A 24,494-nucleotide genomic window follows, 5' to 3' on the forward strand; every position below is an offset into this window, starting at 1 on the left:
CAGGGGACCTGTTCCAATCCCTCCATGGAAACTGAAACCTGTGGATAGTGTAATCCATGGGGCTGAGGGCCCTGAGGGCTGGGGATAAGAATAGGCCCTCAGTTTGGCTGTACTTGTTGGAAGAGGCGACTGAACAGCCACCGGGTAGATGGGACTCGTTAGCCTGGGAAGGCAGCTCATCTGAGAGAAGGAAAACTCTGATCCCAAACCTCCACTGCCTTGTGGCTACATCCAGATATGGAAAAGGTTTCAGGAGTCAACCTCGAGGCAAAATCCGGAGCCGGAGTCCCTGAGGCAGTTCACGGCTGAACACAGTCACGTTCTGGCAACTCCTGCGACGCTGCTGGAACCAACCGTATTGGCCTCTGCCTTTCCATTGGACCATTTCAGCAACGTGGAGAGGGGGGATTTGCTGCATGGGTAACAGCCTATCCTCCATACCTACTTTACCCAGGCTTCGCGCACTGGAGAGGACACTCTGTTCCAGAACACTATTCAGAGCGCGATACCATAGTCTTCCGAGACTGAAGGATGCCAACAAGATTGGAGCCTGAAAACTGGAAGGACCTGTCTGAAGGATTCAGCAGGCTTTCTGAGGTGCAGGGAGGCCACATGTGATCTCCCCGCACTACAGAAGACCTGTTGGAGGCTTCTGAAAAGCACTTCCAGATTGGTACAAAAAAGAAAACCAGAAGTGCTCTTCAGATTCCTCCAGCATGCTTTCTGAGACCCGGGGAGGCCACCCAACACCTCAGAACGCCTCCTGGGCAGGACCAGAAGGCACTTCCGGTTGCATCCAGAAGGTCGTGTGAGACTCTTGCATTGGGTCAAATCTGTGCGTGCTGAACACATGAATAAGCAGGGCCCACTGTACTGCACATAAGTTCTCAGAAATCAATCTCACCTAACTCAATGGAGCTTATTTCTGAGTGGATATGCTCAGTGTTGCATTGTAGCAAGAACATGTGGTGTGGGGGCAGCAGGTGAAGCAGACCCACTGTGTCTTTGACAATGGACAAGCACTGCAGCAGCCCTGCCTGCTTACACCTGAGGAGGCTCTCCTTACGCCTGCTTTCTCTGGTGGAAGGAGGGCCTCCTCAGGTGTAAGCAGGCGGAGCGGCTACGGTGCTTTTCCATGGACTAGGATGGGGTGGTTCTGCCTCACCTGTTCCCCCCACACCCCATGCCCCGGCACTGTAGTTACGTGGTAGGTGTGCTCATCACTTCTTTTGGATAATCTCTGCCTCCATCTTCTCTTCCTCTTAAAAACTTCACATATTTTAAACCTGGCTTTTGGCAAATGACTTGCAGTGCTGGTGCTAGACCGAGGAAATGGAATGGTGGGCAGTAGTATTATGGGCTGGAATACAAACAGCTACTGCCTGGAAAGCCTCTACCATTTCAGAAGCAGTTTGCCCTCAGAGGGGTGCTGTTTGAGAACACCAACCCAAAGCTCCCTTGAGCATGTGGAGCCCGTTGTGTGGTTCTTTGGGTCGCAGCCACTGTTTATTCTTTTCTATTTCTCCTGTGCTTCTCAGCAAGCTACCGGAACAGTTTACAATAAAAATTATTAGGCCAAAACAATGAAAAACTTCAATAAAACCGTAATGCAAAACATCACTAGAACGACCAATACAATGCAAAGTGAAGGTGGGGGTGGAAATTGTGTAATCACAACATTTGTTCCACGAACCCAAGAGGCCTCTTAAATCGGCAGCTACCCTGAGCTGCATGGCAAACTACTTTTGATGCTGGAGCGGAACAGAGCACAAAAACAGTCTGCAATACAGCATTTAGTCAACTGATGGAAAGATCAAAGTAAAGGATCAAAAAATTCTCCTGGGCTAGTGTGGACCTCTTCCAACTGTGCAATCCTAGGCAAGTCTACTCAGAAGTAAGCCCCATTGCATTCAATGGGACTTTCATGATAAGAGTAACTCCTATGTATAGGATTGGAGCCCCAGAGCCTGTAATCCTATACATACTTGTCTGAGAGTAAGCTCCATTGAATACAGTGGGACCTACTTCTGAGTAGACATGCATAGGATTGCATTGGTCTGTAAAAGCTGTATCCAGTGCAAAAACTGATGACAAAATAGGCATTTGGCCTGATCCAGCCTGTTTTTAAAACGTTATCAAGACTCTGCTAATGTCAACTTTCCTCATTCACCTTCCTCTGCCTTTCCTGTTGTTCCAATAGCATTAAATCACAGAGAAACAGTGTAAATCATGAATCTGCCTGGCATAAGGAAGGTGTAAATATAGGTGGTTGTGATGGATGAATTGCCCTAGGTTTGTTTTGGTACTGACATGGTATTTATGATCTTTCCTTGACAAGCATTCAGATAAAGCTGGTCTTTTTTTCTGCAAGTTCTCTTCTAACTCAAAATATTGGCACATGCCAATAACCAATGGCTAGAGAAAACGGCAATAACAAAATAAAAACAGCACATTTCTGCAATTCTTATTTTTGAAAAATAAAAACCAAAAAGATGTGGTAAAATAAAACTGTTTTATTTGTATTTATTATCTAATGTGGGGGTGCATGGGTAATGACTATGGCTTTGTTTGATGACACTATGCTGCCTATATCACCTCCCTGGTACACTTTTAAAGCAATTATAATTTATAATTTTGTAAATTCTTATTTTAAATTTTGTAATAATTTTTCTAATTATAAATTATATGTACATTTTTCAATTTTGTACATTTTGAATAAAAGCACAGAACACCACTTTCTGCAATTCTAACTTTTGGAAAACACTGGAATCCGCAGAAAAAATAAAGCCATTTTCTCCTCGCTCTACCAATAGCACTGCATGCAAGTGCTTTTATGGTAATGACTGCTGGGAATTGAGTTTGGTTTCACTTGCCCTCCATCCACCGCACAGCACTAGCCGTGGCAGAATGCCACTTGGAAATTGTCAGCCTCTCGCTAAATACACACTCCCAGGAGCAAGAGAAAATTTTTGACCTAGGTCGGGAACAGCATCCATAATGGTGGCAGGAAATAATTAAGAAAACCAAACCAGAGAAGAGACTTTGCTAACAAGATCCTGCTGGGACAGATGATGGGCTGGTCATAAAGTTTCCAACCATCACTGAAAGCACCTTCAAAAGCAAGGGGTTAACATGAAAGAATGTCTGCAAAAGCAGCCTATGAAGCAGCTGACTTGGGACTTACTGCTATCTGCCGAATATCACGTCACTGACCATGTATGTGAAGAATCTCAGTAAATACTATCAACAGCACCGCTTTGCTCTGAAAAGAAGTTGCACGCCTTGGTCAGAAAAACATTAACTAAAGCCGATATCCCTCTCTTGAAGTCAGTGCCTTAGCTCAAGGGGGTGTGAACCACTAAGTTTTGCAGGGAACCTCACCGCGGCATGCAAGTGCCCCTCCTTCCTCCCCTTCAGAGCCATTCCCAGGGCTGGGAGCAAAATGGAGGCATTCTCCTTTTCTATGGGTCTTCTCTGGCACTTGCTTCCATTTTGCTCCCAGAATGGGTCCGAAGGGGAAGCAGAGGGGCCATTTGCACGCTGCGGTGAGGCTCCCTGCAAAACTTAGAGCTTTGCACCCCCTCTAGCTACACCACTGACTATGAGCCAGAAAAGACCTCCTTTGAGATACGGCACTCGATCTGTAGACAGCTGAGCATTCTTAGTGGGACAAATTTATATGCTAAATCAGGTAAATGGCATATAAATGGCAGCAACGTCACCAATCAAAATCTCTGTGTGCTGTTATTCCTCAGTGCCAAGTCCGTGTTTATGCAGTACATTCACTGCATTCTGCACTTAACATTCCACTTTAGCCCTGTGCAGAGACTGGACTGAATGCACAATTGTGAGTGTGGGGTGTGTGTGCATATAGCAGAGGCGTGTCAGAGATGATCTGGGTAGGGCATTGGCCAAAGGCCCACTCCCATCAAACTAACTTGCCTGAAGGTAGACACCGGTTCCCTATTTCTCCTCCAGTTCCCGCACTACCCTGCCAGACACGGCCAACCTGGCTGAAAGACCCACAAGAACCCCAAGGGGACAGTGAAGGGTAGGTGAAAAAAGCTTCACCCCATGGCCAATCAGGGGAAAAGCCAAAAAATTCCTACCTGGCCCCAAAAGGCGACCAGCTAAGCTTCTGACTGTGTTTAAAGCGTGGGTGGGTGGGTTCCACTGCTGCTGAGGAACAAAGAGGCTGGGAAAGCATGGGTGCCAGCCTTTAAACTACGCCCCAGCTTGCCCCCTCCCCCAACCAATAGCTGCTCACCACATCATGCAGGCGGGGAACCGGACAAGTTTCCCTCCACCTGCATTAACAGCTGAAGGGCTTTTGCCCAGGTATTCCCCCACAAATATGCATGACACAAAAGACTCTGTTGAAACAGGGCCATGATTTATTCCATTACAAGGCATTACAAGGCAGTAACCGAGGAAGCACTGAACAACATCGAGTGCCTGCCTGTGTTGGAGGAGCTTGACAGTGAACCAACCCTAGCAGAACTTCACGTGGCCCTGGACTCCCTCACCTCTGGCAAGGCACCTGGGAAAGACAGCTTCCCTGCGGAAGTCCTAAAGTGCTGCAAAGAGATCATTGTCACTGAGCTGCATGAAATCCTCTGCCTCTGCTGGAGGGAAGGTGGAGTACCACAGGACATGAGGGATGCAAACATCGTCACACTGTACAAGAACAAAGGCGACAGGGGTGACTGCAATAACTACCGCGGTATCTCTCTCCTTAGCATTGTAGGAAAGCTGTTTGCCCGAGTTGCACTGAAGAGGCTCCAGGTACTTGCAGAGAGCATCTATCCAGAATCACAGTGCGGATTCCATGCCAACAGGTCCACCACTGATATGGTATTCTCCCTTAGACAGCTGCAGGAGAAATGCAGAGAACAATGACAGCCACTCTTTATAGCCTTCATAGATCTCACGAAAGCTTTCGACCTGGTCAGCAGGTCGGCCTCTTCAAGATTCTCCCCAAGTTTGGATGTCCACCCAGGCTCCTTAGCATCATCAGATCTTTCGACGAGGATATGAAAGGCACTGTTGTCTTTGATGGCTCCACAGCAGACCCCTTTGACATCCAAAGCAGAGTGAAGCAGGGCTGTGTTCTTGTGCCAACCTTGTTTGGGATTTTCTTTGCTGTCCTGCTGAAGCAGGCCTTTGGAACTGACCAGATCAGATGGAAAGCTCTTCAACCTCTTCAGAATGAGAGCAGAGTCCAAAGTCCAGCTGAAATGTCTTCGTGACTTCCTCTTTGCAGACGATGCAGCTGCCACAACCCACTCTGCCAAAGATCTCCAGCAGCTCATGGATCGTTTTAGCAAGGCCTGCCAAGACTTTGGACTGACAATCAGCCTTAAGAAAACACAGGTCATGGTTCAGGATGTGGACTCACCTCCCTGCATTGCAATCTCTGCGCACGAACTGGAGGTTGTCCATGACTTTGTGTACCTTGGCTCAACGATCTCCGACACTCTTTCTCTCGATACCAAGCTAAACAGACACATCGACAAAGTAGCTACCACGTTTTCCAGACTCGCAAAGAGAGTCTGGCCCAACAAGAGGCTGATGGAACATACCAAGATCCAGGTCTACAGAGCTTGCGTCTTGAGTACACTTCTGTACTGCAGCGAGTCATGGACTCTTCACTCACAACAGGAGAGGACACTGAACGCTTTCCACATGTGCTGCCTCTGACGCATCCTCGGTATCACCTGGCAGGACAAAGTTCCAAACAACACAGTCCTGGAACGAGCTGGAATCCCTAGCATGTATGCACTGCTGAAACAGAGATGCCTGCGTTGATCATGTCGTGAGAATGGATGATGGCCGGATCCCAAAGGATCTCCTTTATGGAGAACTCGTGCAGGGAAAGCGCCCTACAGGTAGACCACACCTGTGATTTGCAAGAGGGATCTGAAGGCCTTAGGAGTGGACCTCAACAGGTGGGAAACCCTGGCCTCTGAGCGGCCCGCTTGGAGGCAGGCTGTGCAGCATGGCCTTTCCCAGTTTGAAGAGACACTTGGCCAACAGACTGAGGCAAAGAGGCAAAGAAGGAAGGCCCATAGCCAGGGAGACAGACCAGGGACAGACTGCACTTGCTCCCAGTGTGGAAGGGATTGTCACTCCCAAATCGGCCTTTTCAGCCACACTAGACACTGTTCCAGAACCACCATTCAGAGCGTGACAGGGCAGACAGAAGATGACACTGGGTAGCTTTGGAGACCCTGCGTATCACACCTTAATGGGTGTCTTAGAGACCTCTGAAAGGTACTTCTGGTTTTTTCTGCAAAAACGGAAATTGCCTTTCAGAGGTCTCTAAGACACTCCCTCAAGGCATGATATATGGGGCACTGTACTCCTGCCCCCCTTGGCTATGCCACTGACTCCACCTCCTTTGGAGCCAGCAAATCACTAACAGTTCTAACTGTGTAATCCAAAACATCTTCTGTTAGCAAAGAATCAAGATTAAATGTGCTGTCCACAACCAACATGTACACACATGGACCCTTACTGCCTTTTTCTGGTAATCAAGTCCATTTCAGCCACAACACAGCCGGGTGAGCTGAAAAAAGAAAGAATTTCTAGGACTTTGATCCAACATGGGCAATTCTATTGGAACAGAAGGCCAAACGAACAAAGAAAAAAACGGGGGGGGGGGATTTCTGGCCTTCTGCCTTGATTATTTGTAAAGCAAAATTTGTTCCAAAGATTCTTCTCAAAACAGACTGCAAATTCTGATGTCAAATATTCAAAACCAAATATAATAGTCCAGAGAGTGACACAGATATCAAATTGCTCTATGGATATTTAGCAAATATTTAGCAAATAACTGATGGTTATTCTCTGGACATTCAAATATTTGCTAAATATCCATGCAGCTGATATCTGTGTCAGTCACTGGACTATTATATTTGAATTTGAACTCAGGGAGGAGATGGGCAAGAGTACTGTCATTGCACCGAAGTTATAGGACACAGGAACAGGTCCGTATCAGGGAAAGAGGCAAAAGAGATGGCAAGGGAGGAGTTGAGTGAAAGGTCTGTGAAGGCACCAGCTGGCTGTGTCTTCCCAACCACTGACCTAGGAAGAGTATGAAGCTATCAGCACTGTGGCCTTTCCTTGTCCAAGAATGGAAGCTATGACCTACTTGCAAGCAAGCAGAAAAACAAAAACAAAAACACTCTGCACTTTCTCAGAGGCACTTTGTCCTTGGTGCCAAAATGCTACTGAACAAAAGATGGAAACCCTTTTTTAAACCTTATTTTATGGATTTACTTTATCGCAGGATGACCAACACACCAATTACATAAAACACTATAAAAAGAGCCAATAAAAGCCTGTTCATAATTAAACCGGCAAAGCCAGTCATTTTTTTTAAAGTCAAACATAACAAAATCATTTTCAGCTACTGTTAAAAAAATGGATGAGGAAGCCAATGAACCTCTCTTGGGGGAGTTCCAGATCCATAGCGCCACCACCAAGAAGGTCCATTCCAGGTACAGGATGGAGAACAAGCGGGGTCTCAGAAGCTGGCTGATCTTAAAGTCCTGGCTGGTACACATGGAGTCCACGCTTCCCATAGCACCCTGCAGCACAAACGGTACTACTTCTAAAAGTTCCTTGCATCACTAGAAGTGGTTTGCAAATGGGATAAATCACTTTGATGGAACTGTGGCTGAATGTGGAAATCATGTCATTCACGTCCAGTTGCGGAGTTTTGATATTAAATTTTGGAAAGTTATAACTGAACTATTTAGACTGTCAGAAGAAACAAAACATGCAATGATCTAAATCACAGGGAGGATCTCTCCCAGGGTTCAGCCTTTGTTGTTGTAATGGCAATAGGTGGGGTCTTGAAGTGGGGGCTAGGAACCCAGAGGTGAGACCAGTATACTTTTGTAGATACTGCTCTGGGCTGTGCACTGATTCCAGACTGAATCAGACTAAAGGAAGCACTGCATGTTTGACTGCCCACTTTAACCTAGTTTCATATTGCAGCTGTCAAGAGATCGTCACTTTTGTTCAGACGTCTACCAAGTACCTGGAAGAGGCAGATTTTGAACTGGCTGTTTCCTGGTTCAGTGCTTAGTGTCTTACACAAGTTCTCTCACCCGACACAACAGAATTTCACTCTGATAATGTGTTTCATTGGCACTGCAGCCTGTACAACTATCCTTAGGTTTGGAGGCCAATCCTATGCATGTCTACTCAGAAGTAAGTCCCATTATAGTCAATGGGACTTATTCCCAGGGAAGTGTGGATAGGATTGCAGCCTTAGTGATTTGTTGATTCCTGTTTCTGATTAAACAAAGCATTTGGGCAGAGGATGGTTGGCATTATAGGAACGTGTAATATAAGCTCCAATTGGGATTTAGAAGCTTTTAAACACTTCAGCCATTCCAAAGAGTTTACAAAAATATGATAGGACACTGCTACTGACAGAATCTAAGAATGATGTACTTCATTCAGAGACTATACGGTATTTACATTAATTATCCCTCACCAAATTTGCATTATAAAACATTCGTTAAAATTCTTCCAGTGGAGCCTAAAACAACTGCCAAGGAGCTAAGGGCTTTTTCATCATTGACTGGAGCATTGGAAGCTGCTATTAGGTTTATTTCCCGGAATCAGTACCCTCAAACTTTTAGCAATGGGACCCACTTTTTAGAATGAGAATCTGTTGGGGCCCACCAGAAGTGACATCATCAAGCAGGAAAATTTTCAACAATCCTAGGCTGTAATCCTACCCATACTTCCCCAAGAGTAAGTCACATTGACTATCATTGTTAAAAGCATATACATGGTTGCTTGTTAAAAGTACAGTTCTGTAACATTTCCCCAAATGCAGTCACATACCATTACAGCATCAAGTCTAATATATTAAAAATAAAATAAAATTGAAATGAATGGGGACCCACCTGAAATTGGCTCGCAACCCACCTAGTGGGTCCCGACCCACAGTTTGTGAAACATTGCCCTAGATTGATTTTAAAAAGACACCAGGTGGGCAAAAAGAACTTACCTGTGTGACATCATGTGAAGCTAGTGTATAATTAAAGTAACAGGTGTGCCTATCACCTGTGCAGACACTGTTAGCATGCCATGGATCTGAAGCCTAGTGTTCTCCTGGCATGCTACCACTGCATGTACAGCCCCTGAGGGCCTGGATTAAATATAAGCTGTCAGGAGCAATTATGCCATATGGCTTAATTCTTCTTGGTTTAGTAGTGTAACTAGAATGGGGGCAACATGGTAAGTAATGCAGGTGCCCCAGTGCGCTTTGTAAGCGATCTCTCCCACTTGGCATTGGAGCCACTGCTGCCCGTAATGGCTTGAACAGCAAGTGGGAGGAGCTGCTTACATGCCTTGTTGGGGTGGCTGCAGTACTTTTAAAACTCTAGAAAGCTTTGTATGGCCTGCAAAAGCAGAACTTTCTGTGGATTTTAATGTTCAGCGGTGGACCTGTAGTTGAGCACAGTTCGTCCTGAGTTCTGATGGACGCCAGAACTGCCACAAAATGATTTCAATACTGTGTGTCAAGCAGACCCTTCCTTTTAAGGACATCTTGGCAACTTTTGTCTAAACAAGGCTTTTTCTCCAAGGGAATCATCTATCCTTAATTTCTAAGAATCCAAAATGCGTTCCAGAAAAAACCACAGAGGTCAGTTAAGCACGGCAAAGACAAAGGCATGTGTGTATTCACAAGGGACGGCCCTGTTATTCTTCCAGGAACAATCTCCAGGTATCCTCTTCACACCCAACAGAATGCTCTGCTAGTCCTGGATACTCAGGTGACATCCTCTGCCTGCTTTTTGGGGCAGTCTCCAATTGGTTGTAGTCACATCTGGCTCCCAGCAGAGACTGCAAATGTTACAGTGAAGCTGAATGCCAAACTTGTTTTGCATTCATCTCCACCTCATCCAGAAGGTATGAAAACAACCCATTAGCTGTAGGGCACAATGTGAGGGTTTCTTTTTTTTTTTTTTTAAACATAGAAAACAGCTGTATCCTTCCAGACAGAATGAACCATTTTTATCTCCAGTGTCAATAGTCCAAAGCCAAAAATACGTTTCCTCTATTTATTTTAACTAGCATGCTGTTAGAGAGCATAAGAGCAGAACAGTCACTCCCCACATTTGCATCCAAGCATTCTCAAGTCATGTCTCTTTGGCCGTAAGTGGACAGATGGACAGAAACATTGACATTTGTGGAGTTGAGCTGTGTTCTAATGCAGGGATAACCAGCAGGTAGCCTGTGAGCCAGTCTTAGTGTAAGGCCCCAAGGGTGAATCTCCAGGATCATCATCATCTTCTTGCTAATGCTTGGGGAGCAGGTTGTCCTCTCAACCAATATATTGCTGTAGATGTACATGTACTGCTAGGATTCATGTACCATTCATGACATGATTCCACTCTTGGTGACATTTCTAGCCTTGTTGATGGTCAATCGCTGGTTCCTTAGATCTTTCTCAATGTGTTTGAGCCGCATTTTTTTTTCCTTTGGAGTCTCCAGACAGAGACAATTATCTCTGGGTGGCTACCAAAAGCAATCCTGGAGATGTCAACAAAGTCTCCTTGGCTCAGTGATCTCACATTACATTGGGAGAGAAAACCTCCACAACTAGCTTCAGTCAGGGATTGCAGCCCTATGTGTATCTCAAACCAGGGCCTTCCAGCAGCCATACATCAGCACCTCACTTCCTGCCCCACCATCTCTCTAGCTCCTCAGCAAACCTGACAGACTGCGCAACCTTGACAGCTGCAAATCCAGTCAGATTACTGTCTGCTGAGACGCACCCAGGGACTGCGGCACCCAGGGCAGCAATGTCATGACATCATGATGTCATGACATGATGACGTCACTGACTGGTGACCACAAGTCCATAAAGTTCATGAGTTCTGAATTAGCTCTTCAGCCTGAGCACTCATTGCTAGGACAACTCCCAGCAGACTCACCACATTATCCTGTTTGAAAATTCACACTCTACCAGACCCCGACTTCACCTTCCCTCCGGTCTCTTGAAGCTTCAATCTTATTTGGACAGTGCTCCTGTCTGGTCAGCCAACCACTGAGAGTGAAACCTTGCTGAGGTCCGACACCTGGCCCCCCCAAGGCAATTTTCTCTGTCCTCTGCTGAACCTGCCAAATTGTAATCAAGCAGTTGTTTAAAAGTTTGCTCCATACAGTTTCATCCATATGGACATGAAAAAAAATATCCCCAAGAGGTGGAAATAGTTCAGATTTAAATGTTAAACCCTTCTAATTTTTCTATTGTTATGCGCTAACCTCTATCTCCAAGTGGTATGAAACGAAGCTACGTTGTGACAAGGTTTGGTTTCCTTTAGATGAGAGGGTGTGTTTAAAACAGTGTTGCAATATTTGGTGTGTTTTTTTTCTTCTAATATATAAGTGGAGCACTGTGAAGACAGATCACAAGCCATAAATCTCACATCGGCTCCCCAAAGAGGGGAAAAGTCCTCCAGGGACACCTCAACACCAGCCAACTCACAGCTAGAAACTGTCTCTTCATTCACACTGCAAAACATTTCTCTGCCTCCTCCCACGAGCTGGAGGGCTTAATCTTCTCCATCTCTGATGAGTTTTATATTCCAAAAGCTGGAACGAGAGTCATGCTGTCAGGAGAGGAGAGGAGCATGTCCAGTCATTAGCTCACATTGCTGAAACATCAACTGATTTGCCTTGCCTTTTTGAGGAAACATCCCAGCTCTTTGTGCTAGATTACACAAATGTTATTATGAAGTCACTGTTGGGGAGGCCACTTTGTGTGACAAAATACTTTTCTGGGTGCCAGACTAATGACTAGAGAATAGAGCGTTCCCTGGGAATGTAGAAGTTGGTCACCCTGATTTAAGGCATGGGCCCTTCCCTGAGCGACTCTCATGCTGAGAAGCCAAAAGGAACTTTACAACCAGCAAAAGCCCAACAAAAGAAGAACACACATGTTTTTCATGTGTTACGGTGCACAATAAAATAAACCTCAGTGTATCTAAAGAATGCCATGTAAACAGAACAGGCATGGAGTTGAGGGAGAGCAGCACTCTGGGATTTCTCTATAGCAGAAGTGCTCAGGTACTAACTTTAAATCTTTTCTCATGGAGGCATTAGCCGAGAAGAAGTATTGGTTTCAGCAGGCGGCAAACTGAGAAATTTGCCTAGGAGTATATGTTAATGTCCAGGGACCCAATCCTATCCAAATTTCCAGCACTAGTGCAGTCAGTGGCACAGCTAATGATCATGTAGCCCAGTTCCAAGCTCAAAATGTTGTCCTGGAAGTGATGTCAAAACTGGAAGTGACACCACACCCAGGCTTTTTAAAAAAGTGAAAATTGAAGGAACCCACCTCCTCCCCCCAGCTTGCCACCCACTTGCTCTGCTGTCTCCCTTCAGTTAGTGGTATAGCTATGGCATTTATCTGCTACCTGGGGTCAAAGAAGATTTGTAGCCCCCATAAGAACAGCCCCATTGGATCAGGCCATAGGCCCATCTAGTCCAGCTTCCTGTATCTCACAGCGGCCCACCAAATGCCCCAGGGAGCACACCAGATAACAAGAGACCTGCATCCTGATGCCCTCCCTTGCATCTGGCATTCTGACATATGATGTTGGCAACCATCAGCCTCGAAAGACTCTGGTATCACGCTCTGAAAGGTGGTTCTGGCACAGCATCTAGTGTGGCTGAAAAGGCCAATCCGGGAGTGACAATCCCTTCCACGCTGGGAGCAAGTGCAGTCTGTCCCTGGTCTGTCTCCCTGGCTATGGGCCTTCCTTCTTTGCCTCTTAGCCTCAGACTGTTGGCCAAGTGTGTCTTCAAACTGGGAAAGGCCATGCTGCACAGCCTGCCTCCAAGCGGGCTGCTCAGAGGCCAGGGTTTCCCACCTGTTGAGGTCCACTCCTAAGGCCTTCAGATCCCTCTTGCAGATGTCCTTGTATCGCAGCTGTGGTCTACCTGTAGGGCGCTTTCCTTGCACAAGTTCTCCATAGAGGAGATCCTTTGGGATCTGGCCATCATCCATTCTCACGACATGACCGAGCCAACGCAGGCATCTCTGTTTCAGCAGTGCGTACATGCTAGGGATTCCAGCATGTTCCAGGACTGTGTTGTTTGGAACTTTGTCCTGCCAGGTGATGCCGAGAATGCATCGGAGGCAGCGCATGTGGAAAGTGTTCAGTTTCCTCTCCTGTTGTGAGCGAAGAGTCCATGACTCGCTGCAGTACAGAAGTGTAGTCAGGACGCAAGCTCTGTAGACCTGGATCTTGGTATGTTCCGTCAGCTTCTTGTTGAACCAGACTCTCTTTGTGAGTCTGGAAAACGTGGTAGCTGCTTTACCGATGCGTTTGTTTAGCTCGGTATCGAGAGAAAGAATGTCAGAGATTGTTGAGCCAAGGTACACAAAGTCATGGACAACCTCCAGTTCATGTGCAGAGACTGTAATGCAGGGAGTGGATTGTAATGCAGGTGGGCTATTCTGACATAGCCCATTTCTAAAATCAGGAGGCTGCACGTACACATCATGGCTTGTAACCCGTAATGGATTTTTCCTCCAGAAACTTGTCCAATCCCCTTTTAAAGGCGTCCAGGCCAGATGCCGTCACCACATCCTGTGGCAAGGAGTTCCACAGACCAACCACATGCTGAGTAAAGAAATATTTTCTTTTGTTTGTTCTAACTCTCCGAACACTCAATTTTAGTGGATGTCCTCTGGTTCTGGTGTTATGTGAGAGTGTAAAGAGCATCTCTCTATCCACTTTATCCTTTCCGTGCATAATTTTGTATGTCATAATACAAAATAATAATACATAATCATAATAATGATTATGTCCCCCCTCAGGCGTCTCTTTTCTAGGCTGAAGAGGCCCAAACGCCTTAGCCTTTCCTCATAAGGAAGGTGCCCCAGCCCCGTAATCATTTTAGTTGCTCTCTTTTGCACCTTTTCCATTTCCACGATATCCTTTTTGAGATGTGGCAACCAGAACTGGACACAATACTCCAGGAGTGGCCTCACCAACGATTTGTACAACAGCATTATAATATTAGCCGTTTTGTTCTCAATACCTTTTCTAATGATCCCAAGCATAGAATTGGCTTTCTTCACTGCCGCCGAACATTGGGTCGACACTTTCATCGACCTGTCTACCACCACCCCAAGATCTCTCCTGATCTGCCACAGACAGTTCAGAAACCATTAGCCAATATGTGAAGTTTTGATTTTTTTTGCCCCAATGTGCATGACTTTACACTTACTGACATTGAAGCGCATCTGCCATTTTGCTGCCCATTCTGCCAGTCTGGAGAGATCCTTCTGGAGCTCCACACAATCACTTCTGGTCTTCACCACTCGGAAAAGTTTGGTGTCATCTGCAAGCTTAGCCACCTCACTGCTCAACCCTGTCTCCAGGTCATTTATGAAGAAGTTGAAAAGCACCGGTCCCAGGACAAATCCTTCGGGCACACCACTTTTCACCTCTCTCCATTGTGAAAACTGCCCATTGACACCCACTCTCTGTTTCCTGGCCTCCAACCAGGTCTCAATCCATGAGAGGACCTGCCCTCTAATTCACTTGCTGTGGAGTTTTCTCAGCAGCCTTTGGTGAGGGACCGTGTCGAACGCCTTCTGAAAATCCAGATATATAATGTCCACAGGTTCTCCTGCATCCACATGCCTGTTGACCTTTTCAAAGAAATCGAAAAGGTTCATGAGGCAAGGCTTACCCTTACAGAAGCCATGCTGATTCTCTCTTAGCAAGGCTTGTTTCTTTAGGGCCTCTTCCCAAAGAGGGAGGCGATGAAACAGAGTGGGGGGGGCAATGCAAGGTGGGCACCACTTCTATAGCAGCTGTAGCCCCACAGCTGTCTCCCTGAGCTCCCATCCACTCCTTCACTGTAAGCAGATCCACAAGCCAAAGAGCTCCTGGAGCAGGCCAGCTTCCTCCCAGATGCGACACTGTTAAGGAATGTATGCATTTCCGGACCTGGTGAGCATGACTTGTGGCAGTAGTCGCTGCCACGTGCACACAGTAATGCCCCCAGCATCCCATGTGGGCCATGAGTCTGGGTGAGATTGGAAAATGCAAGATTCCAGGAAATTTCTGGACCCCCTCCTGTGACTCCTAGGCCCCCTTTCTGACCCTGGGCCCAGATACAAATCACCCCCTTTACCCCCCTCTCCTAGGCCCTGGTCTTCCCACCACGGGATGCAGCGAGCACCCCATTGGCACGGCTGCACTGGCAGTGGAAAATTGGATAGGCGTCTGATCACATGTCCAGCTGCCAAGCATCACACACACAGTGCTCAGATTTAAAGAAAGCCACTGGACATCCGTGCACGCCTGAATCAGCCCTTTATAATGTGTGGAAGTGGCAACCACCTAACAGGTGCTATTCCTGTGCAATAAACATGGTCAGGACGTCTTAACTCAATCCCACAGAAGCTGATTGCATGGATTCATCTTTTGAGTATGAACAGAGCCTAAATACATAAAGTGACGTATCCAATTAAAAAATAATTTTGTCTTTTATTTGACAGCAATCTACTGAACAATAGTCCCATTAACTTTTTAGGTTCTATAATAGATATTTTGCAAATCCTCTCTCTTTTTCTGCCTTTGTGCTACAGAGTTCACATCTTCATTGCATTGTCTTCTTTTTAAGCAAAAATGCCTATCAAAGGCTTAGAAGAAATGAAGGCAGTGGCATAGCTAGAGGGGGTGCAAAGCACTGAGTTTTGCATGGTGCCTCACCACAGCATGCAAGCAGCTCCTCTCCCTCTCCTTCAGGGCCATTTTTGCAACCACTCTAGCTATGCCACTGAATGACACTGAATGGCACTCAGAATCATGCAGCAAACAATTATTTCTCAATTACACTTGTTTTCCACTGTTTTTCCAAGGATCTCTGGTGAACTAATCCCATTTTATTTTCACAACAATCCTCTCTCTCTCTCTCTCTCTCTCTCTCTCTCTCTCTCTCTGTGTGTGTGTGTGTGTGTGTGTGTGTGAGAGAGAGAGAGAGAGAGAGAGAGAGAGAGAGAGAGAGAGAGAGGCCTGGCGTTACCCAGAGAAATTCAGAGTTAAATGGTTTTGAACCTGTAGCCTTCCCAGTCCTGATCCAACACACTAGCCCAAGGGTGACCAACCTTTCCACTTTAAAGCTCCTGGACCTTTAACAATGTTGCAGAGGAGGGAATTTCAGCAGGTGCAGCCTGTCATCTCACAGACTAGCCACTATCCCATACCATCTCTGACACTTACAACATGTGAGGTACAGAAGAGCACATTTGAACCCCTTTGTTTCATTTTGAGAGATTCCAAGTTCTCCCCAGCTGTTCTGGCCGACGGCACAGACTCTGATTTCGGCATTTTGAAACCATTCCAAAGAGGGCTGTGAGCTGAGAATAGCCAGGGGTGGTCCTCATTTATTTTAAACACAACCATAAGTCATCATTACATGCTGATGGAGAGCTGGAATCAATTCCAGGTCAGCAAAACATGGCGTTTGCCACAGAGGAAGCCCGAGTGGAAGGTTCACAACAAGAAAACCAAGAGCTACAAACTTAAAAAAGTCTCTAATTACAATGGACAGAACTCATACGGCAGAAGAAGTGGTGCACTGCATCCTCCTACATAATTTCTGTCTGTGGAGGCCAAACTGCAAGGCATCAGGGGTACAGGGTAGGATTCTCCAACTTCTCAACAGCCTAGCACAGGGGTATAAGACATAAGGCCCATGGACTGGATGTGCCCCACAGAAGCTCTTTAGCCAGCTCTCAGCTGCTGAGCTGTGCTGAGGTGCCACAGCTGGAAGGGCAGCCTGCTCTGTGTGATAACTGAGCTCTCCCATATCGTGAAAATATGATCAAGATTTGCATATTTTCTCTTCAGTCATTTGCAGCTAGAATTCCTAAGTGAGAAAAAAGTGCTTATTTCTGGTCATGACCTGCTTAATGACATCACTTCTTGCTTAATGACATCACTTCTGGCCTTCAGGGTTTCTCACAGTGGCCCACCAAATGCCTCAGGGAGCACACAAGACAACAAGATACCCGCGTCCTGTTGCCACTTCCTCACACCTAGCATTCTGGGGTAGCCTATTTCTAAAACCAGGTGGTTGCTTACACTCATCATGGTTTGTAACCTCTGATGGACTTTTCTTCCAGAAATCTGTCCAATCCCCATTTAAAGTCATCTAGGCTAAAAGCCCTGGATATATTGGAGGCGTTAACGAGAGACTTTTTAAGGAGGTTGAAAGTCCTCTTTTTCTCTGTCGTGGAATAAATTGGTGGTGGATTATAATTACAACTATAACTTGGGCGTGAACTAAAATCCAGAATTATTCTTGGACATAATTGGATATAAATATAATTCTCATTAGATTTGAAAGAGCTTTGTTTTCTCTGCACCAGAGACGGTGAGACTGTTTTCTTTCGTTTTGTTTTTCTCTCCGTTAACCGCACTGGACTATTATCTGCAAGAGGTATGTAAGGAATGTGGATGGCAGAGTAGTAATGATGTGGCGGAAGTGAGGAGAATATTATGTTGTGGACATCTAGTGGACTAGAGAGAAATTGCAAAATGGACTCTGTTCCAGAAATGTGGATACAGAAAATCTTGATTAATACGGAGAGATTGCTTGTTATGGAGCGACAACAGTTGAATTGGTCCTCGCAGATTCAAGCCAGTCTGGAGACTCTTTCCCAACAGATAGATGTCTGTAAGGAACAATTGGAAGATGTGAAGAAACAAGCAGAAGATAAACAAGGGAGTGAAAAAGCGGACAAGGAGGAAAATCAACAGGATGATCAATAGGATGAAGAAGAAGCGCTGATGGAGATTAAGAAAGATAAGAAGGACAGAGTAACAGGACTGCACAAATCACAAAATTTGTTGGAACAAGAAGGAGAAAATATATCCCAGTTAACTGGAAGAATAAACACACCCTATAAAAGAAATTGTGGATTTATCAGATTCTGTTATAGAGATAAATTATTAAAGATATTACAGGAGAAAAAAATGGAAAGAAAGAAAGAAAAATAACACTGAGGAGTAATCTGAGGGTTAAAGAAAATTGGAGGATTTATTCAGCTAATAACAATGGTCCAAATTTATTTGAAGAAAAAAAAAGAATACCTATGAAATTGATAAATATGAATTAGAATGTATTAAACAATATAGCTGGAAATGTAAAGAATTGTTTTATATGTGGTTATTATGTCAAAGAAAAAAGGTGTAATTAGATTGGAGAATTAGATTGGAGTTGAAATAGCTGAGGTGATAATTTTGGTAATTAGATTATTTTGTTTTAATATTAATGAGCAATTGAAGTTAGTTTACGCTTGGTAGAAAGTGAATATTTAGAAAATATAGTATAGTGCATTAGGGAAAATTTATTGTATATTATATAAATAAATAGATAAATCAATAAGAGGTAGAAATAGATGAGTAAGTAGATCAGGAGATATACGTAGTATGATTAATTAGTAATGGTATATGGTATTTAGCACTCCTAAATGTATGTTATATGTTTGTATGTTTGTGTGTGTTAATAAAAAAAATAAATATTTTTTTTAAAAAATAAAGGCATCTAGACCAGGTGCCATCACCATATCCTGTGGCAAGGAGTTCCACAGGCTAATTACATGCTGGGTGAAGAAATATTTTCTTTGGTCTCCCGACACTCAATTTTAGTGGATGTCCTCTGCTTCTGGTATTGTGTGAGAGGGAAAAGAACATCCCATAAGAACATAAGAAGAGCCCCGCTGGATCAGGCCATAGGCCCATCTAGTCCAGCTTCCTGTACCTCACAGTGGCCCACCAAATGCCCCAGGGAGCACACAAGACAGCAAGAGAACTGCATCCTGCTGCCCTTCCTTGCATCTGGCATTCTGACATAACCCATAATTCCTTTATTCATCTCACAATTTTGTACGCCTTAATTATGTCCCCCTGTTTGCAGCTAATGATTCTAGACCAATTGAGAAAAAAGCACTTATTTCTGGTTGTGACCTGCTTAAATGACATCACTTCCAGTCCTCATCAGGCATCACAAATTCTATTTGGCCTGCTCCATGGAATGAGTTTGACACCCCAGGCCCAGCACTTTCCTCACAGTGATGAACAGCAAGCATCAACTCAGAGCTACTGAGAAAGCAAAGGGGTAAAACCCCATGCTCTGCTGGGGTGGAAGCTAAACTTGCTGCCTGCCACTGCTTGGAATATCACAGATATTCCATTCGTTCCTTGGCTTCTGCAGGGCTGCTCCTTGTGGGTCTTTCAGCATGCTTTTCTTTTTTCTTATCTTATTCGAGCTTAAATTAATGGTGTTTTCAAAACCTTAACGATAAGGTCCCAATACTCATGTCAAATACTGAAATCCACATTCTTGGAGAACTATAACTTTGAATTATTTGTTTTGGCAATAGAGCTATGTAAATATTATCCAAAGTTCTCAAGTGAGGAAATACTGTTTCTACAGCTGCTCCCCATGGGCATGTTCAGACTTTACTCAATCTGTGACAAGAGGGGGATGAGTCTGGGGCCCTCCCGTGCCCTCACACTGCCCCATAAGAGTGCACAGGATATTAACACCCAACTCAAGAGATATTGCATCTGTTTGTATGTGAACTTTCCCTGTCTCCATGAGCCACCTCCACTTTCCGTCCCAGTTCAGGCTGTGGGCCAGTAAGATTCCACATTCAGACAAATGTGATTTCTCCCCTAGATCTAGTCCCCACAGATCAGCTGCTACAATTCAGAACTGTGGAAGCATTTCTCAGGAAGCAAGAACATGCACTGCGTGCCCAATCCTACCCTACCCAGTGCCAATGCAGCCACAATGCAGCCCTGAGGCAATGCAACAAACTTTCCCTTACTTTGAGGAGGCCTCCGTGACTGCCTCTCCGCCTCCACATGTGGTACATGCCCTGTTGGCACAGCTGCATCAGTGCTGGAAAGCTGGATCAGATTGGGCCCTTACAGAGCATAAAGCTCTAGGCCAGTGATCTTCAACCTTTTCCATGCCATGACCCAAATACATACATACATACATACATACATACATACATACATACATACATACATCTCATTCCCTCCCAGAGACCCTATCCACCCCAATCCCCATTGATGTCCACTCCCAGACACCATTGTGCCTTCCCATCACTGTTTACTGTAAGTAAATATTCTTATTAGGGCAGAAAAGGTCACCATGAAGGTACTAGCGAAAGCTTTTTCACCATGATCACTGAGAATCTGAGCAGGACTGGGGCACAGTCTCCTGGTACCTGAAGGGGTACTCCAGATGCTTCCCTCTTTACCCGGTGGTGCTCTAGTCCAGTGGTCTTCAACCTGTTTGATTCCCATATAAGTTGCTGTGACCCCCACAACTGAGGCTGTGTGATTCCATTGGGGTCCTGTCCCCAAGGTTGAAGAACACTTATCTATCATACATCATATTTCACATCTGTTATAATCCTGATCACAAAATTGGGGATTACAATTCAGATTATTTGGATTTCTCTATCACTGATTTCAAAGCACTCCCAAGGGCAATAATATTTGGATCTTTACTTAAAATCTGTTTATCTACCAAAGAAGATAATTTTTGGATACAGGATCTATGAGCTACATAGTTCCACTGGTGTAGAAAAAGGAACAGGAAGACTGGACATACTATAGTGATAACAAAACTGTCTGCACATGTTTGCTCCCAGCATCAATTCCCCCCCCCCCCCCTTGGCATTTTCATTTTAAAATGATCTCAAACATCAGGCTGGTAAAGACCTAGTAAAAACCTGGAGAGCAGTCACTGGACATGGGCCACAGTTGACGTTACTGAATGGATCTTTGGTTTGGCTTAAGGGCTGAGCTATACTATCCATAGGTTTGCTTGATGAATTTGCTAGACTCCTTGCAAATGGGAGAACCTGATGTTGGAAGGTTTTCATCATGTTGGAAAAAATTTTTTCCTCAGTATGAAAGACTAGTATGGCAGGGAAAAGACTAGTTTTTTGAAATAAGAACATAAGAAGACCTCCACTGGATCAGGCTAGAGGCCCATCTATTCCAGCTTCCTGTATCTCACAGTGGCCCACAAGATGCTTCAGCTGCTACAAAAGACAAGATACCTGCATCCTGGTACCATTCCCTTGCACCTGGCATTCTGAGGTAGCCTTTTTCTAGAAACAGGTGGTTGCACATATCCATCAGAGCTTGTAAACTGTGAAGACTTCTAAGAAAGTCACATGTGGCCTCTCTATGTCTCAGAAAATAATAATAATAATAATAATAATAATAATAATAATAATAATAATAATAATAATAATAATAGTACAGGTATTTATATACCGCCTTTCTTGGTCTTTATTCAAGACTTTATTCAAGGCGGTTTACATAGGCAGGCTTATTAAATCCCCGTAGGGATTTTTACAATTTGAAAGAATGTTCTATCTTACAAGAACCACAACATTCAGGTGTTACTTTCTTGATCTGGTTTCACATTCTGGCCTCCATCCTCCCACGCTCAGAGCAGATGGAATAACTCGGCTCAGCTTGCCAGCTGCTTCAAGGTCGCACGGTGCCAGTGGCCTTGAACTGGCGAGCTTCGGACGTTATCTTCAGGCAAATGGAGGCTCTACCCTCTAGACCAGACCTCCTGCCTCCCAGCCATATGATACGGTACAATCCAGCCCCACTTGTGCCCCATTTGTCATTAGTGTGCAAGATTTAGCAGCTTCCTTAATGCTCCCATGGAACCCAACAGGTTCTGATCACGTCTGGGAGGACAGGTTGGTCCTACACCGCAGGTTCGGAACCTGTGGTGAGTCAAATCCATGGGTTTCTAACCCACAGGTAAAAAGGACTAACTTGTAATTATGTACATATGAGCTCAGAGTGGAACACTTCCCATTCTGATTCACTGGTGATCACTCTCTAACCCTCTCTCAGATACCCGCAGCCCTTTTGACAAGACAGCCCACTGAGATTTACTCCTCAGCTTTACACATGTAACTGTGTCAGCTGATATCCAACCAGTCATGTTTCAAACAAAAAACAAACACCACCACCAAAATTAAGGGGGTTTGGGGGTGGGGGGAGCTTTTCAGAATCACTCTGACTTTGCTAGAGCATGACCCTAGAGCCCTATGGCTTTTTTTTTTTTTTTTTTGTATTTATAAAACCAACAGAAAAACAAGCATGTTGGAGCCATGGCAACAGAGTGAAGTGCACCCTTGGAATGATATTCACATCTTTCATGGGAAAATCAAACTGAAAACACTCCAGTGAGCTGGTAAAGGAACGATTCAGTGCCAAACCACAAACTTGGCATGGGTTGATTTTAATTTTTTTTTTTTGTAATGGGCACAATTCCATCAAACATTAAGAACTTTAAAAACCTGTTGGGTCCCATGGGAACATTAAGGAAGCAGTTAAATCTTGCACACTAATGACAAATGGGGCACAAGTGGGGTTGGATTGCACCATATATCTTATCATATAAAATGTTCACATTTTAACCATTATATATTACAAAAACACATCATTGCAGCATTATGTGCATACGTTAAGCATCCAAATATATAAAGTCTGTTAATTTCCCTGTACATTTGCAGAAGCAAACAAGCTGTACTGTCCGTTTGTCTATATGGGCAATTGCCACAGTTTTCATGCACCATTCCGTCGCTAATTCCCAGCACCAGGTTCAAACAGTTATCTCCTTGTACCAACCTTGCCTTCAAGGAAAGTTTAGGCTTTCTACTATGAACCTCCAATGTCCACTATAAGTGAGACAAACCTGAAGTCAAAAGACCTGTTTGCACAAGTGAGTGGGTTTACGAGCCCCAATGGCACTGAAGGTAAAGTTACGTTATCCGCTTAAATTGTGTAACTCTGCCTTGCGTGCCACAATATAGACACAACTTCTGCAGCAAGTTTACAGCCATGGATGTCTCCGAATGCAGCTGTTCTCTTGTAAAAATGTGCATTTTCAGCAAAGCGTGCCCCATTCTCGCTCCCTCTCCTTTAATTACTTTGCAAAGGACTTCACTACAGAATCAGTTGGTTCTCCTTACCTTGCTTTGGAGCAACTGAACCCAGCATTCCCAAGAAAATCCTATTTTTTTCTTCAGAGTTGCCACATCTGTTTTTCAAAACTCAAACAAATATAGGTGTGTCGAACGAGTGAAAAATCCTTCCCAAACAAAAGGGGTTCTGCTGTCAACTAATGGATATCTCCGGACTCATTTGGAGCTGGGTTCCCAAGTTTTGCAACTGACTTTCTCCTCTAAATAAACTCCCACTCATTTCCTTGAACTCCCGCCAAGCAGGCTAATTCAAAGCAACTGTCAACCTTCCTATAAAACGCAGAGAAAAGGTCCATATGCTCTGGAAAAGAAGAAAGAGGAGCACTGAAAGTTGATATTTGCCTTGCCTCCTGATTGAATATGCCACTGAGTCTATCTAGGAAGTACATGTCCTCAGGACAAAAATATGACATAATATTTGGGAAGCGTAAAAGCCCAGACTCCTTCTGTGAAAAGAAAAACCCCAAAGAAAGGAAACCCCTGTTGTTTCTGGAGAAAGTTGCACTTATGGTGAGTTTGAAACGCTCATTGCCACTCTCAAAGCTCTGAGTAATTAGGGTACGTCATTCATAAGAGCTGGTTCAGCTCCAACCTAGATGTGATGTAGGAGAGACTTAAACAGGGTCTCGCTTTTTTAAAAAAAATGTAAATGCAGTGGTGGTGACAGCCACTTCAAGTTGGTGATTTAAACAGAGAAATAGTGTAGCAGTGACGGGAGGGTTAATCCCTCTGCCAACATTGTGGCTCAATTTGGGTGCCACCTGCTTTTAAACTGAAAAGAAGTGGGATATCCTGTTCCGATATTCCTCATGTTACATCCAGTTTGGGCCTCCAGTTGATTGTTCATTGATACTACACCAGTGTTTCTCAAACTGTGGGTCGGGACCCACTAGGTGGGTCATGAGCCAATTTCAGGTGAGTTATGTAGCACCAAGCTCAGCTGCCGTCAAAAATACAGAGCTGAAAATAGAGGGTATAGAGCTGCTGGGCAGAGCTGGCTCCTGGTGGGAGAAAGACATGATGTTTTGCCCTGAATAGGCGGGAAGATGGGAAACTGGAAAGGAAGGTGGGCTGTGCGACTGGAGAAGGGTTCAAGTTTACATTCTGCTTTGATTTCCAAGCTGTAACATTTGAATTCCAAGCCATGAAAAATAACAGCATGAGTGTGCTGCGTAATGAGACCTTTGGTTAATCGCGGCTTAGCCTAAATTGATGATGTCACTTCTGGCTTCCAGGTTAATGACATCACTTCTTGTGGGTCCAGATAGATTGTCATTCTAAAAAGTGGGTCCTGGTGCTAAAATGTTTGAGAACCACTGCTATACTGTACTATAGTGTTTCATACTATAAACTAGGGGTGTCCAAACTTTTTGACAGGAAGGACACATCATCT

The 24,494-nt window shown here is 44.7% G+C and overlaps 1 protein-coding gene across 1 annotated transcript in view; it reads right to left on the reverse strand.

Moving 5' to 3' along the window:
- C1QTNF7 (C1q and TNF related 7) overlaps positions 1-23,171 on the reverse strand; it is a 50,463-nt gene extending 27,292 nt beyond the window's left edge. Inside the window, exon 1 of the mRNA XM_066632553.1 lies at positions 23,090-23,171. Within this exon, the coding sequence (XP_066488650.1) occupies positions 23,090-23,117 (28 nt within the window). The 5' untranslated portion in view covers positions 23,118-23,171. The remainder of the gene's footprint in view (positions 1-23,089) is intronic.
- Positions 23,172-24,494: the final 1,323 nt, after the last annotated feature.

The sequence above is a fragment of the Tiliqua scincoides genome, chromosome 6 (assembly GCF_035046505.1).
Source record: "Tiliqua scincoides isolate rTilSci1 chromosome 6, rTilSci1.hap2, whole genome shotgun sequence".
In the NCBI taxonomy this organism is placed as follows: Eukaryota; Metazoa; Chordata; class Lepidosauria; order Squamata; family Scincidae; genus Tiliqua; species Tiliqua scincoides.